Consider the following 14,569-nt stretch of genomic DNA (forward strand, 5'->3'; position numbering starts at 1 on the left):
ATGGACCATTATCATTATTGTCACTTGCAACCACAGCAATAGTCACGAAGAAAATCTCCTATGGGTTCATTATAGTCACCCTCGATCATGGAGAAACGTGAACATTTTCCATAAATCAAGGGAACAACTTATAGCCACAACCACGAATAATGAGTCACTGAGTCATCATTATTGACACCCGCAGCGGCAACAAATTAATAGTGAAAAAACAAAAAAATCAAATTTTTTATGAAAAACTTGTTTTTGTGGAATGCACTGCACTCCCCTTCGGCATGATCGGCCTAGTGGTAAATCCACCACTGATTACTGACCATATTCAGTTTCAGTACAAGACTTTCTTAATCAATCACCAAATGTCTGTGTAGCTGAACAGATTACTAGTGCTCACCTATTAAATAGAATGTTACCGGTTTGTACCCTGAGAAATGTCCAGTTTTGTTCAGATCATTTGGCTTTAAATAAATGACCCTGAGTAAATACCCTAGTTGATCTGTCAGTAACAAAAAGCTTCATCTCATTCATCAAACACGTTGTGCATGATCGTTTACCCATCTTTGTTTTAAAAACCTATAATAATAATTATAGACCACTGAACCATGTGTGTTCAGGTGGTGAAGGATCCCACACATTCCACCTGCACGGCCACAGTTTCCATGTGGTGGGGGTGGCGGGGAGGGGGGAAGGAGTGCGGCGTGGTGCAGAGTATGGTAGACTGCCACGTCAACTACACAATCCTGTGGTTAAAGACACAGTCACTGTTCCTGCTGGTGGTGCTGTGGCTCTGCGGTTTAAGGCTGACAACCCTGGTAAGTTTTTATCCATTATTATTTTAATTTTATTTGCTATTTGGTAGCACTAAATTATATCTCTATTAAGTACCTATCCATTTTACCTCAGAGTTAGAGGTAATATTACACCAAAACCCTATAGTCCATTCAATTTTTTCATTCCTTCATAGTTTATGCCCCACAAAGATTGTGGTTTTTTCTACTTTATATTTCTAAAACACATTCTTACTAGGGGTTTTCTTTTCTCCTTTACCTGGTATTTAACTTATTAGGTGAAATCACAAATGAGTGAGAATTCACAGAACATAAATATATTTAAGAATTAAATACTTTGGTTTAAACATTTTTGTTTTTTCTGCCCCTGAGCTATTAGACTTAATAAATGGTTTTAAGTTACCCTTGTCGACCATTTGAGCTACTGACAAAGGTAACTTAAAACCATTTATTAAATACTTTGAACTGTACAACTAGCTATCACTTACACTTATGATTTCCTTACAATATATCTCATTTCTTATAAATTATTATCAACTGTAAATTTTAGGATTCGAGTTTGGTACTAATAATTGTGTTGTTAAGTGTATGCATATACGGTTTACAACTGATATTCTGAGTAAATATTGCAATATTACATATACGCATGTTCTCTGTTCCGCCCAGGTTACTGGTTGCTGCATGATGAGAGGTGGCAAGGGTTGGGGGTGATATTCCGTGTAGGCTCCACATCCGACACACCACCTCTGCCTGACAACTTCCCTACATGTGGCGACTTTGTAGGGCCAGAGTTCTTCCTAATTTAAAATAATCCTTCAGGAGAAAGAGTGCATTGCTTTACTAGGATTTGTAGCCCAGCAGAGTTCCAACAATCAGAAAACGTGCCTGAAAACTCTAAGGTGCTGTAGATTTCGTGAAACTGGAAATACTGTGTTAAGAGAACCACTGTGACTGATAAGCTAGGTATACATGGGAGCATTGCACCGCACTCTGTAACGCGCTTCAGATAAGCCTTTAAAACCCATGACAGCGTTGCAACGCACGTTGGATCAATTGTCTCATGGCATGTCCCGGTACAGCCATAAAAGTGGAAGAGGCCATTTCTGTTTGAGTTTGTACCATAGATATAAAAATGAAAACAAACTCAAAGTACCCCCGTTGCAGCTCTTTGCCCCCATACCACTCTTTACCCTAATCTATGAAAATATTAACTTGTTTTGTAATTACCTGAGAATACTATCTTCTACATATTTAACAAAAGTTCAGGTCTGTCTAGCACCTAGTGAGAACATTGTTAGGGATTAAATTTCAACGAAAAGAACCTCATAGTTACCATGAGTTAAGTTTGTTGTAAATTGAAGTAAACACACAGCAAACATACTTAAAACCTACTCCCTCCTACTCCAAAACGCACGTTCCAACGCTCACATGTGTATTAGCCATTAAAACCATTGTAGCTCAAGACAAAGCTTCTGCTAGCGGGCGTTGCACAAAGAACTAGTGATGGTCAAAACCAGAAATTTTGAATCTCAAAACCAAAACCGAAACTTAAAAAATCAAATCCCGAGTCTCGAATCTCAAAACCTGAACGTGAAATTTTTAGGTACCGTAACTGGTCAAGTTGTTAAAAATACAGGTACTGTAATGATAACATTTTCATTATGATTATGTGATCAAAACTGAAAGAGATTGACTCCTGATCCAGACATAATAACTATAATAACATAAATGTGACGGATAAACTTCAAACCTAAAATAACATACTTTTTTATAAAACAACTACGTTAACATTAAAATAAATGAAAACTCTTAACATTGAAATAAACATGAATATTACATTACGGTAATTAAAACATTTAGTGGCCAATATTTCTTTGTGTTTAAACAATTTTGAATATTGATATGAAACTGAATTGTAATAAAAGGTTAAATTACTAGGATAGTAGGTTTTAAGTATGTTTGCTGTGTGTTTACTTCAATTTACAACAAACTTACCTCATGGTAACTATGAGGTTCTTTTCGTTGAAATTTAATCCCTAACAATGTTCTCACTAGGTGCTAGACAGACCTGAACTTTTGTTAAATATGTAGAAGATAGTATTCTCAGGTAATTACAAAACAAGTTAATATTTTCATAGATTAGGGTAAAGAGTGGTATGGGGGCAAAGAGCTGCAACGGGGGTACTTTGAGTTTGTTTTCATTTTTATATCTATGGTACAAACTCAAACAGAAATGGCCTCTTCCACTTTTATGGCTGTACCGGGACATGCCATGAGACAATTGATCCAACGTGCGTTGCAACGCTGTCATGGGTTTTAAAGGCTTATCTGAAGCGCGTTACAGTGTGCGGTGCAATGCTCCCATGTGTACCTAGCTTATCTGTCACAGTGGTTCTCTTAACACAGTATTTCCAGTTTCACGAAATCTACAGCACCTTAGAGTTTTCAGGCACGTTTTCTGATTGTTGGAACTCTGCTGGGCTACAAATCCTAGTAAGATCCTAGTGAATTGTAAGCTGTTCCAGTATTTAACCCTTCCCGGACAGGCGAAATTGTGACATAGAACGGGAAAAAATTATAGGAAAAAATAAAAATTAATTTTCCTTATTTGTGTTTTGTTATGCAAGTATACATAAAATAAACACAATGGATCACTTAATAGGCCTACTGTCAAAATAATTTTTTACTCGTTTTTAACTATGCGGATATCGTATGAGTAGAAAAGCAGCGAATATATCTGCCACCCGTCTTTGAAGACATGACCATGACAACGTTAGGCAATAAATAAAACCCCTAACCCCCCCCCCCCCTGGATACGCCACTGGGTACCATCATATACTTTCAAAAGTATAACTCACAGTAAGTGTTTTCATAAACTCAGGATATAAAACTGAACTATGAGCTTTTGATGAATTTTAGATGTAAAATGTACATTCCGACTTTCAGTTTTATTCCCATGTTTAAGTTAAATTTAGCCACTGAGTCCACTGGTGTAAATGAAAGATTTTGTTTAAACACACCAACTTTTTAACCAAGCCAAACTGATAGAACAGCTTATTGTAAGCTATGACATCTTTTGTTTTTGTGTTATATTAACCTATCATTAGCAATTGAGGAGGAAACCAGAACCTTGACGGTAGAGTAATCACAATCAATGTGTGTCTGCTTCAACTACCTATGTTATTAAAAAAAAAAAAAAAAAAAAAACAGCTACAGCTGGTCTAGGCGTATATAGATGGGAAATTAATTGTCTATTTCAGAATCTAACCATTTCCTATTCAACTTATTTGTACAATTAATTGCATGATTACTGAATTGGAAACAAGCATAAGTGACCTTATTGCCAATTTAAAATTTCCTTACTGAACATTTAGGGCTTTCATAGAGATGTGTTTGTGATTTGGCCCTTCACAGAATGGAGCAAGGTGAGGTAGTGAGAAGCTCAAATAATAAAGACGGAAGACGTAACTATAGTCGTTTACTTGTCGGGTTGTAAATATTATGTCTCAATTGGTTAATGTTGCAAAGAATCCATGATATTTTTTAGGATAATTCATAGTATATTGAAGCAAAACTAAAAATGCAAAAGGCACCAAATTGTTCTAAATACATGACAATAAAGCTAGTCTTCTAATTTGACCTTTTGGATTGTAACCTTTTGGAAATATACTCCTACAGTAATATCAGGCCCGCAGTTTGCATGTGACGAGCTATGGGCCCGAGAGATATTTGTGCCTGCCCCCCTCCACCCCCCCCCTCCACAGAGAATTGTTCTCTTCCTTGCATCCCCAATAAACCTAAAACCTATTTTGCCTTTATTTAATCCAGAGGTTCTGAAACTTTTAAAGTTACAAAATGCAACAATTAGTACAGGGGTAAAACGTTTAATGTGTTTTACAAATAGAAGCAATAATAAAAATGATCAAATTTAAAAGCTTTACATTCAAAAATTGTATTTTTACCTTTGAACTGAAACATTTCAGTTTATAAATAAGGTGAAGAAAAAAAGTTCAGATTGAAAGTTCAAATTCATTTTGTAATTTAATAAGTAAAGTTTGACAAGACGTAAAATCTCAATAACTAGTTGTAAGTATTATTTAATGTAAATAATTTTAAAATTGAATAAGTCAATCTGTGATTATATATATATAGGCATTGTCTCAACTTTGTTTTATTGTAGTTTTATAAATAATTACTAAACTACTGTGTAAATAAAATTAAACTTATTTTCTACAAGTATGCATTTTCTTTTCCTGACCTCATTTCTGATGTCACAATGCCTAAATGCTTGTCACAGGATAAGTTCAGACGATGAGAAAATCTACCAGTTCACTTCAGAAGAGTAATTTTATTTCTCATTTTCAATTTTGTTTGAATTTTTCAATATGGTTAATGGAGAAAACAAAGAAACGTCCATCTTAAAACAAGTAATGCAAGTATTAATCTTGAGGGATAAAATCACACACAAAAAAAAACTACCTTTTTAAAATGTTATTTAATTCATAATCAAAAAGATACAAAATAATTTTGACCTGTCAGGACATCATCATTACAGCTTTTTACAAAAGTTACGCTATTAATAAAAAATAAAGGCAACCAGTCATAACTAGGATGATCCAAGGGGGGGGGGGGGGTTACACCGAGGGGTCAGGGGGCCCTCCCCCGGGTCGTTTGAAAATTAGACCTGCAAACTTGTGTTTTTAGGATGAAAGAGTATGAAAGAGATTTTTTAGTTGCAGAAACAAAATTTTTATTGTAAATAAATCACGTTCAGGGGGGGGGTTGGTTCAACCCCTAAACCCCCCCCCCTGGTTATGGGACTGACCAAATATATATATTTTCTTCATAATATTGCCAAACGGCTAAATCATTTTCCAAAATAAACTTAACAAATATATATTTTGTAATGTCAATTACTACATTATTTAATTCATATGTCATTATAGATGATTTTCATTTACCTTTTATAAAATGTTATGTGCAGTTTAGGGATTAAAATTGTGTGCAAAAGAACCAAGCATATTGGCTGCATTTATGCGAGTACCAACTGCCTCAATGTATTTCAAGTTACCTGAGGTATTTAACCTGGCCACCTACGCATCATGTAAATGCGGCTACATGTCACAAAACAGTCAAAGCACAACTGTTTTCTAACAAATTCAACTAAGAATATGTATAATATTGTGTTTATACTGTACTAAGTTTGGATGTTAAACGGTAATACAAAAATACTATATTTCCCTGAGACAAAGACTTAATTATTAGTAAAATTTAAAAGTAATAGAAACATGTTTTGGTAACTCTAATAGTTTGTACATTAGGCAATGTGAAAGCACTTTGTCATATGAAGTGTTACAATGGGTCCTCACTCTTGCGAAGCATTGATGAGAAAAGTCCCATCTTGTGGTTCAGCAGCTCTGCAGGACTAGCATCCTCCACAACTCTGCCTCGGTCCAACACCAGCACGCGGTCACATCCCAGCAGACCTGATACTCGATGCTGCAAACATATAAACTGTTATACACATTTTGGAGGCAGATAAGCTTAAAAAGGGAGGAGCAACTATTTCATTTGTGGGGCCAGAATCACGCTGGGCTCTGCAAGATGAAAGATAAAAAGATCAACAATTTGGGGAACTCTATGAGGATTTAGGCAAGCTAATGTCTCTTTTTATTGGGGTTTCAAAAACAGGAGATCTGTGACTGAATAAATGAGACTGAATTATTAGACTAAAAATAGACTAAATAGAACTTTATAAAGATTACTAACAGGATTTCTGACTGGACATTGCATACATATTAAGTGGACCCCACAAGAAAATCGGTGGACCTACAACACAAGAGTATGAATGGTGATTCTACCAATCAGAAGATGGAAACCCAAAACCATCAGTTGGCATTACGAGGCATTCAGAGATCCAAGAGTCTGGCTGTATCAGGTAACAATTGGAGATATTCCCCTGTGAGATACTGGATATTGGCCAGGGTTTAGGGCAGGTGTGGGTGATCTAGGCTCTTGGTAGGACTGGAGACAAATTTGGGAGGCGCGATAAATCTTTTAGGCCACAGTGAATTATTTCCCGATAAACTTAGTACTTACTTAGTAGGTATCAATATTGAATATGCATAGTTTAAAATTTATTTCTAAAACATTTGAATTATTGTGCAAAATAAGTTTCAAAATACATCACCAGCACTAGGAAGTTTTCAAAATGTTATGTCATGTCTATCATGTTATCTCAAGTATGACGTTTTGTGATACACTTTGAGAAATGAAGAAATTTAAAAGTTACCGCTATTGTGATGACTGTGCGGTCGGCGAAGGCTTGTGTTGCAACTTGTAGCAACCTAGCCTCAGTCACAGGGTCCAGACAGCTGGTAGCCTCGTCCATGACCAGTAGTGCTGCTCGATGCAGCACAGCTCGTGCCAGACACATCAGCTGACGTTGACCACAGCTTAGGTTGCTACCTCCCTCTCTCACTGGCCCATCTGTCCCATCAACAAGGTTTGTTATAAATGTTAAATTATATTACCATTTAAAAACTGTAGTCCAATTATAAATATTCTAATGTTTACATTTGGCATAAACTAGAATTTTTAATTATAAAGTCTAATAAGCCGTTAGGTTATCAGACCAAGCAATTAGTTAATGTTTATTTTGTTTAAGTTGAAAAATATCATCATGTAAATTATTTTGTTTTGCTACTAACCAAGTCCTCCGAGATCATTAGCGACAACATCTTTCATCTGTGCTACTTCCAGACTCTGCCAGAGTTCAGCGTCCGTGAACTGACCTTTCAGATCTAGGTTCTGTCTGAAAAAAAAACAAACACTTCATCCAAAGACTTTATATTTCAGTTGAACTACGGAGAAGAGTATTTAATTCGCTACATGACCTCAGCCACCCAGACATTAAAGCTACTGCAAAACTTGTACCGGTAGCAGATCGATTTGTCTGGCAAAGTATGCAAAAAGATTGTCGCAATTGGGCTCGTACTTGTAAGCGATGCGAGGTAACGTGACATGTTCATACTCCACTAGGAACATCATACTCTTTGCCATCATCACGTTTTGAGCACATCCATGTTGACATCATTGGGCCTTAACCACCAGCAGGACCATGCAAATACTGTCATAGACCGTTACACTATAGGTGGCCTGAGGTTCATCCTTTAAAGAGCATTACTGCAGAAGAAGTTGCCGAAGGTCTAGTCTCATGCTGGTTTTCTCGTTATGGTGCTCCTTCAAGAATAACTACTGATCAAGGCCGCCAATTTAAATCATCCCTCTTCAAGTCCCTTGGAACAACTTTCGGCTCTGAAAGAATCACGACTTGCAGTTACCATCCCTGTGCCAATGGTGGAGAGATTCCATCGTCATCTTAAGATGTGTCATCACGATTCATCCTGGCTGGAAACTCTTCCGATTGTCCTCCTAGGTATAAGAAGTGCGTACCGCGAGGATCTTCAAGCATCAACGGCAAATATTGTTTTCGGACATCAAGAATTTTTTTATCTCCTTGTTCACGGACCCAGACATGAAGATTCTTCTGACTATGTTTTACGACTCTGTCAACACATGTCTTCAATCAGACCTGTCCAAGCTTCTTGCCACGTCAACCCTTAAACTTTTATAATTCAGGATCTTAGAAAGTGCACCGATGTTTTCCTAAGAGATGACTCTATGAAACGTGCTCTACAGCCTCCCTACAACGGACCATATCCTGTAATGTCTCGTAATAAAAAATCCTTAATAATATCATAGAATGGCAAACAAGTACGAGTGAGCTTAGACAGGGTGAAGCCTGCATATGTGTTACCTGACAAATGTAATCAGCCAACAATCATAGAACCTCAAAATATGCAACCTTCAAACACATCTCTCAAACCTCCAAACCCGGCATCATTATTCAGAAGCTATACAACTCTGTCTGGTTGAAATGTAAAGCTCAAGCTTTCTGGTCCTCCAGTCTCTGCGGGAGGCTGATGTGGCGTCAACTTAGCCACAGCTGTGATGCCTTTGATCTTAACTTTATTTTAATATTTATTATGTAACAGCTGTTACTGGATTGTTAAAATGTTTAGTTTTGACTAAGTTATGTCATGGTTTAGACACTTCTTCATTCGTTTGTAAACAAAACGTTATCAAAATATTCGTTCATACAGTGGTGCAATTATTTCATACTTATTAAACATCGCTATAAATACGGTATATAATTATGTATTACACAATTATTTTTTGTCTGAGCATACCTGATGGTTCCACTGAACATGATGACATCCTGTGGAATAATGGAGAGACGGGAACGTACAACTTTGAGAGGAAGAGTTGCGATGTCGACATCATCAATATAGATGGCTCCCTCACATATAGGCACCATATGGAACAATGACATGACCAGAGAAGACTTGCCACTGCCTGTTCTCCCACAGATCCCTACCTGCACACAATACAAATATTACAGAATTATCTTCAACTAAAACGATACTTTATATTGCCAGGTGCCTTTTCTAACTTGATTAAATCTAAAGGTATGAATAATGAGATGGTTACAATTAAAATTGCATACAATATGAGTAGCACTAGGTTTGATAACTGTTTTATTTGTTAACAAAAAGGAATAGAAAGTCCTTGAATCTTTATCGATACGACCCTGAAGATTGAATTTGTATCTCCAATAACCTGTAAGTCAAAGACTCTAAGAACTCAGCTAAGTTTGACATTAAAGCTTTAAAATAAATATAGAAGAATAACAGTAATCAATGGTTGAGTTAACTAACCTTTTGTCCAGCAGGTATATGTAGGGTCAAATTTGTGATGACCCGATTAGAGTCATACTGAAGAGAAACGTTTTGGAATTTTATATCTCCACTCGTTGGCCAATTTTTGGGAACAAATCCTGAAAAATATGTTTAGTGCATAATTTCAGAACTCCAGGCTCACAGAATGGAGCTGACTTTGCTAAAGACAGTGCAAAGATTAACTGTAACCATTTGATTGTTTGATTAATATATTTGACTCATATCCATGTAAGAATTCCACATCAACACTCATCAACTTAATAGGACACTTAAATATTATTATATTTAAATCGTGAGATTATGTTAATATGAGTCATCAGGACGGTTCTGTGTTTTAGGATCATAATTATATTCACCCAATTCATCTCTTGTGAGTTTATGGATACACAACAAAGAGATTTCGGTAGTCAATTGCAAATTAATTTAATTTACCCTATGGCTAATAAATTCAGTTTATTGATGAGGCTTAGATAAATGATTGGTTTTATTCCCTCCCCAGTCACTTGTAACAGAAAACAAACTTACTGGAATGTCTATAATCCTCAGAAGGAGCGCTGGCATACTGGGTGACTCGCTCCACTGAACCCATATACATTTCCATGTCTGCCAAAAACTTGACGACCCAGTTGAGATAGATGGGCACAAGAAGGGTATAGTTGATAGCTAGTCCTACCAGCGCTGGACTGACAACATTGGAGAACAGAGCTGCAGACACTAGAGATGTGATCATTGTGATGAACACTATCAGGCCACCAAGGTAGTCCTGAAAACAGAATAGCCTACATTAAAAGCTTAAGAGAATTTGACAAATTATTTATGACACTGATCAATGTATTTATAGGTAGTACAGTGTAGCTGAAAATTTCTGGAGTGGGTATACAATTTGGAAATCGTGATGATATGGTATGTCATTAGTTAATAGAGGTAGAATACTAATCTTAAGTTAAGAATTAAATACCTAATTGTAATGTTGAGTCGATACAATGTATATTGTCAAGACAAAAAAGTATTATTATTATTATAGAATCTTCTTCTCTAAAAAGAAGACTAACCACCAATTTTACTTAATTTAAAATTTTACTCACACTTCTTACTATGGTGAAATGTTAAAAAAAATTAAGTTTAAAAAATCCTCTAAAAACAATAATAACAAACTTAAAACCATTCTAAATGTTGTCATATGCACTTTCTTACCTTATGACAATTTTTAATCTCTTGAGTCCTTAATCAGAGATTGCAAAATCACTCGCTGTGGCTAACATGACAGATTTGCAGAAATCAAAGCCCTTGAATAAAGTTGTATCTAATATAGTGTAGTTTTGTAGTTAAGTTAAAACCCCACAATACATCCAGAAGTATGCCTAAGTTATAGTTACCAAAGCGATTCCAAGCCAGCGGTTGCATGAATTCCCGAGCAGGAAGACGTTGGTGTGGATATCAAGTCTGTGGAACAACACAGCAGCAAACCTTTGCTGTTGACCAAACGCTCTGATGGTCTCTAGGCCGGACAGAGTCTCTGCAAAGTGGGACAGTATCGGAGTCCGAGAAATGCTATCCAGCCTCTGCAGCTCCCTGTGGAAATTGTTAAATTACCAGTTGGTAATTAATTTGTTAGTTGGTTTGCTAGATTCAAATGAATAAAAAACTGTTGAAGTATAGCAATGAAAAATCCAGATAAATTATTGTGTCGTACACTGTTGTAATCGGGCATAGGAATAAATAATATTTAAGAGTAGAAGTGAGTAGCTCTGACATGCAGTGTCCCCTCAGCTTGTTATCCCAACTGCAAGGATTTTCTCGGCCAACTACTGCGGCAAAATCTAGCACACCCCTTGCAATGGCAAAAACATCATCAACGTATCCCGCTATTGTGAAAAAAAGCCATATCTGCTCCAGGGCGCTCCATGTCCACGCCACTGCTAAGTACAATGATGTTTTATCTATTTTCACAGTCTTTTGATAAATGTTTACAGAAGTAATTAAAATGCTTTCATGTGTATAAATGCAATCACCCATAATTTGAAAAGTTAATGTTTGACACCCTAAACATTAAAGTTAATCCATAAATAACAGAGGAGTTGCGCTCACACAAAACTATGCTCTAATACGAATAATTATAAACTTTAACTTTACTTTAGTTGTTAAGCTATTTGTTTGATGCATAACTGTTTATAAAAAAATATTGCAGCACAATACTTTTTATATTACATAGGACCTCTAGTATTATAAAATCTTTGTTTGAATGCTTTTATTTTATATGGGTAATAACAAGGCCACACTAAAAAAACAGGCCGTGATGCTCGTCAAGCATGACGTCACGATAGAAGACGGCAATGAAGTATTGTTTAATATTTTTGTGACAAAGGGTATTTGTTTATTTATTTTCCAAGGAAAGATTAAAACAAGCTTATAACAACAAGCTTATGTGATCGAGTGATCACAAACAGCAAACTACGTCATTGCTGTCTTCTATCGTGACGTCATGCTTCACGAGCATTACGGCCTGTTTTTTTAGTGTGGCCTTGGTAATAAACACACTTTGTGCCATAACTAATTCTAAATAATGGTTTTTATTTTTTTATTTTTGAAATCATGCAAATTTGTTGTTTATAAACATAATCATTGGTGTTAACATTTTTACCTGGTTGAGCTTCTATAAAACTTTTGGACAGTATAGTAGACAAGACAGATGGGAAGAGCAAGCACAATGAACCACGGAGTAACAATACAGTTGACAAGAATTGCAGAGAAGCACAATAGTAGGAACTGCAGCAGTCTTTGCAAAGATGTTGCTATTTTCTATAAGGAACATAAAAACATTGATTGGTAATTGATTGGTATTTGATTGGTATGGTATGGTTCTAACATTTAAGTCATAGTTAAATTTATTAATTGTAAATTGGTTTGTGGAACTAACTGTTTCTAAACCATAATTTCTTATGCACAAAACATTTGTATGGACAAGAATTTTTTAAGACATGTGTAATATTAAAATTTTTTACACATGTCCTAATATTAACATAAATTTTGTATGCATATAGTTTTACAGTACTCACTTTGTCAATGATGCCCAGATCAGTGGAGAATCTGTTCATGATGCGTCCCAGAGGTGTTGTCTCAAAGAAGCGGACAGGGCAGCTCAGCAGACCATCTAGCATGGAGTCATGTAGACGTTGGCGAGCTCTGGCCCCACAGTACTGGCCCAGGCCATTGGTAGCTAGGGACAGGAGGATAGAAGCCACAGAGAGCACACCGTACACCACCAGGTAGTACAACATCTGTAAAAACCCTTATAAGATATATCATTGTGTAAACAAGCTTATTACACCAATGGGATTAGTGTATGTTTTTGTCAAACTGCAGTGAATCTTATTAAGTCAAATGTCGAGTCCATCAATAAGTCAAATAGTAGCAAACCAAAATTTCAAGAAGAGTAAAATGTACTGTGTAAAAGAACAAGCAGGTGGATGTGAGGTAAAAACTAGAACTTGCCAATTTTAAAGCCTACTAATAACACACAAAATAAATACAATAAATAAATACACAATAAATACTAACAACAATTATTTGAGTTAGACTTGTTACCAGAATTATAACCCGCTGTAAGTGATAGTAATAAGTTTTGGGAGAACCCCAATTCAAAAACTTCTGAATAAAAGTTATCCAATTTTTTTCGTCTGTGCCACAAGAAATTTTGTGGAAAACCCATAAGATAATCTTCTTTAGTTATACTAACTTACCCCTAGAAGACCCTGTAGAAATGTTGCATTTGTTTCAGCAGTGATTACTGTACATTCATCTTTCTTTACTACTTTACGCTTAATTACGGTACGTAGAGTTTTAGACAAGTAGTCCTATCAAATAGGCCACATAGAATACTCATTTGGCCTGCGGAATTGTTCTAAAAGTTAGTCAAAATTCTTCTAACACTTTTGCGAGGATGACGATGATATAGCTGTACTTCAGCGTCTACAGGATTTCCTGAGCGCTTCTTAAATTAAATTACAAAACTAGTCATAGTTAAAACCATGAACCACCTTTTGTATCGACCACTGGAATTTATTGGCTCTTTCTGAGCACTCTGGGAAAGGTATTTTAGTTTGGCTGGTTTTAGGGACAGGCCTAGCCTGTTCTATGAATATAATTTAATTCCCCAACCCTGGACGTCACAAAACTAACTGAATAGGTACCATTTAATTAGACCATTAAAATAATAATCAAAAATATTTCTGATGCCATTTATTTGTTAAATCCCCAAACCTGATCCTTGGTAGGAGTCTGTAGCCAGTAGTTATCATGTAACAGGTAGATGTTATCTTTTACATAGGCCTACCTTGCTGGATGACTCCTCAGTCCACTTGCTGAGCCAGTAGTCAGTTCCCACACGTAGCCCCTGCCATGAGACTGTAGCCAGTAGATATGTGGCCCCTGCCAAGGCTCCGCAAGCCTGCAGGTATGACAGGTAGATGCGTCGCTGTATCTGACCATACTCTCTCTCCTCCCGGGCCCCGCCACCCTGGCCCCACTCACTAGTCTCTACTGAACATCAGGCCACATGATTCAAGTTTATTTTTGTAGTGACAGTTGAAGAGTTTTGTCTAAATGCATTTTTTTCAGGTTACTTGTTGATAATGTACACTACAAACATCATTTACACATAAAAAGACAAAACTCATTAAATAGGTAGGCTAGATGTTGTTTTAAAAAACCTACAAAGCTATAAGTCAATCCGTCATTGGAACCACTTTACTTTCTTTGTTTTAAAGCCATCATTGCAAGTAGTGAAGTAACAATGTATTTTCAGTATAAAAAATACTCATAAAGAAAAACACCACTACTATTATATGAATATAAAATTAAATGATTCCAAGACAAGAGAATACCAGAGGTATGTCTGTATGAGTAGTTAATTGACAAACTGTGTGGTATGTATCACACTTAAAGTATAAAAAATTAACGTCAAGTGCAGGGGTCTAAATCCTGGTA

General features: G+C 36.2%; 2 protein-coding genes across 2 annotated transcripts in view; one reads left to right on the top strand and one right to left on the bottom strand.

Moving 5' to 3' along the window:
- The window catches only part of LOC128999947 (uncharacterized), a 43,888-nt gene extending 41,204 nt beyond the window's left edge, over positions 1 to 2,684 (top strand). The window contains exons 10-11 of the mRNA XM_054426779.1: positions 609 to 806; positions 1,449 to 2,684. Of these exons, the coding sequence (XP_054282754.1) occupies positions 609 to 806; positions 1,449 to 1,588 (338 nt within the window). The 3' untranslated portion in view covers positions 1,589 to 2,684. The remainder of the gene's footprint in view (positions 1 to 608; positions 807 to 1,448) is intronic.
- Positions 2,685 to 5,911: 3,227 nt separating this feature from the next.
- LOC128999339 (ATP-binding cassette sub-family C member Sur-like) overlaps positions 5,912 to 14,569 on the bottom strand; it is a 35,584-nt gene continuing 26,926 nt past the window's right edge. The window contains exons 20-29 of the mRNA XM_054425788.1: positions 13,917 to 14,122; positions 12,640 to 12,861; positions 12,225 to 12,382; positions 10,960 to 11,155; positions 10,109 to 10,346; positions 9,563 to 9,681; positions 9,035 to 9,222; positions 7,493 to 7,596; positions 7,075 to 7,271; positions 5,912 to 6,281 (exon numbers count right to left, since the gene is read on the bottom strand). Coding sequence (XP_054281763.1) covers positions 6,135 to 6,281; positions 7,075 to 7,271; positions 7,493 to 7,596; positions 9,035 to 9,222; positions 9,563 to 9,681; positions 10,109 to 10,346; positions 10,960 to 11,155; positions 12,225 to 12,382; positions 12,640 to 12,861; positions 13,917 to 14,122 — 1,775 coding nt within the window. The 3' untranslated portion in view covers positions 5,912 to 6,134. The remainder of the gene's footprint in view (positions 6,282 to 7,074; positions 7,272 to 7,492; positions 7,597 to 9,034; positions 9,223 to 9,562; positions 9,682 to 10,108; positions 10,347 to 10,959; positions 11,156 to 12,224; positions 12,383 to 12,639; positions 12,862 to 13,916; positions 14,123 to 14,569) is intronic.

Source organism: Macrosteles quadrilineatus, unplaced genomic scaffold, assembly GCF_028750875.1.
Source record: "Macrosteles quadrilineatus isolate MER2022 unplaced genomic scaffold, UCM_ALF_1.0 Scaffold_1__1_contigs__length_201487025, whole genome shotgun sequence".
Taxonomy (NCBI): Eukaryota; Metazoa; Arthropoda; class Insecta; order Hemiptera; family Cicadellidae; genus Macrosteles; species Macrosteles quadrilineatus.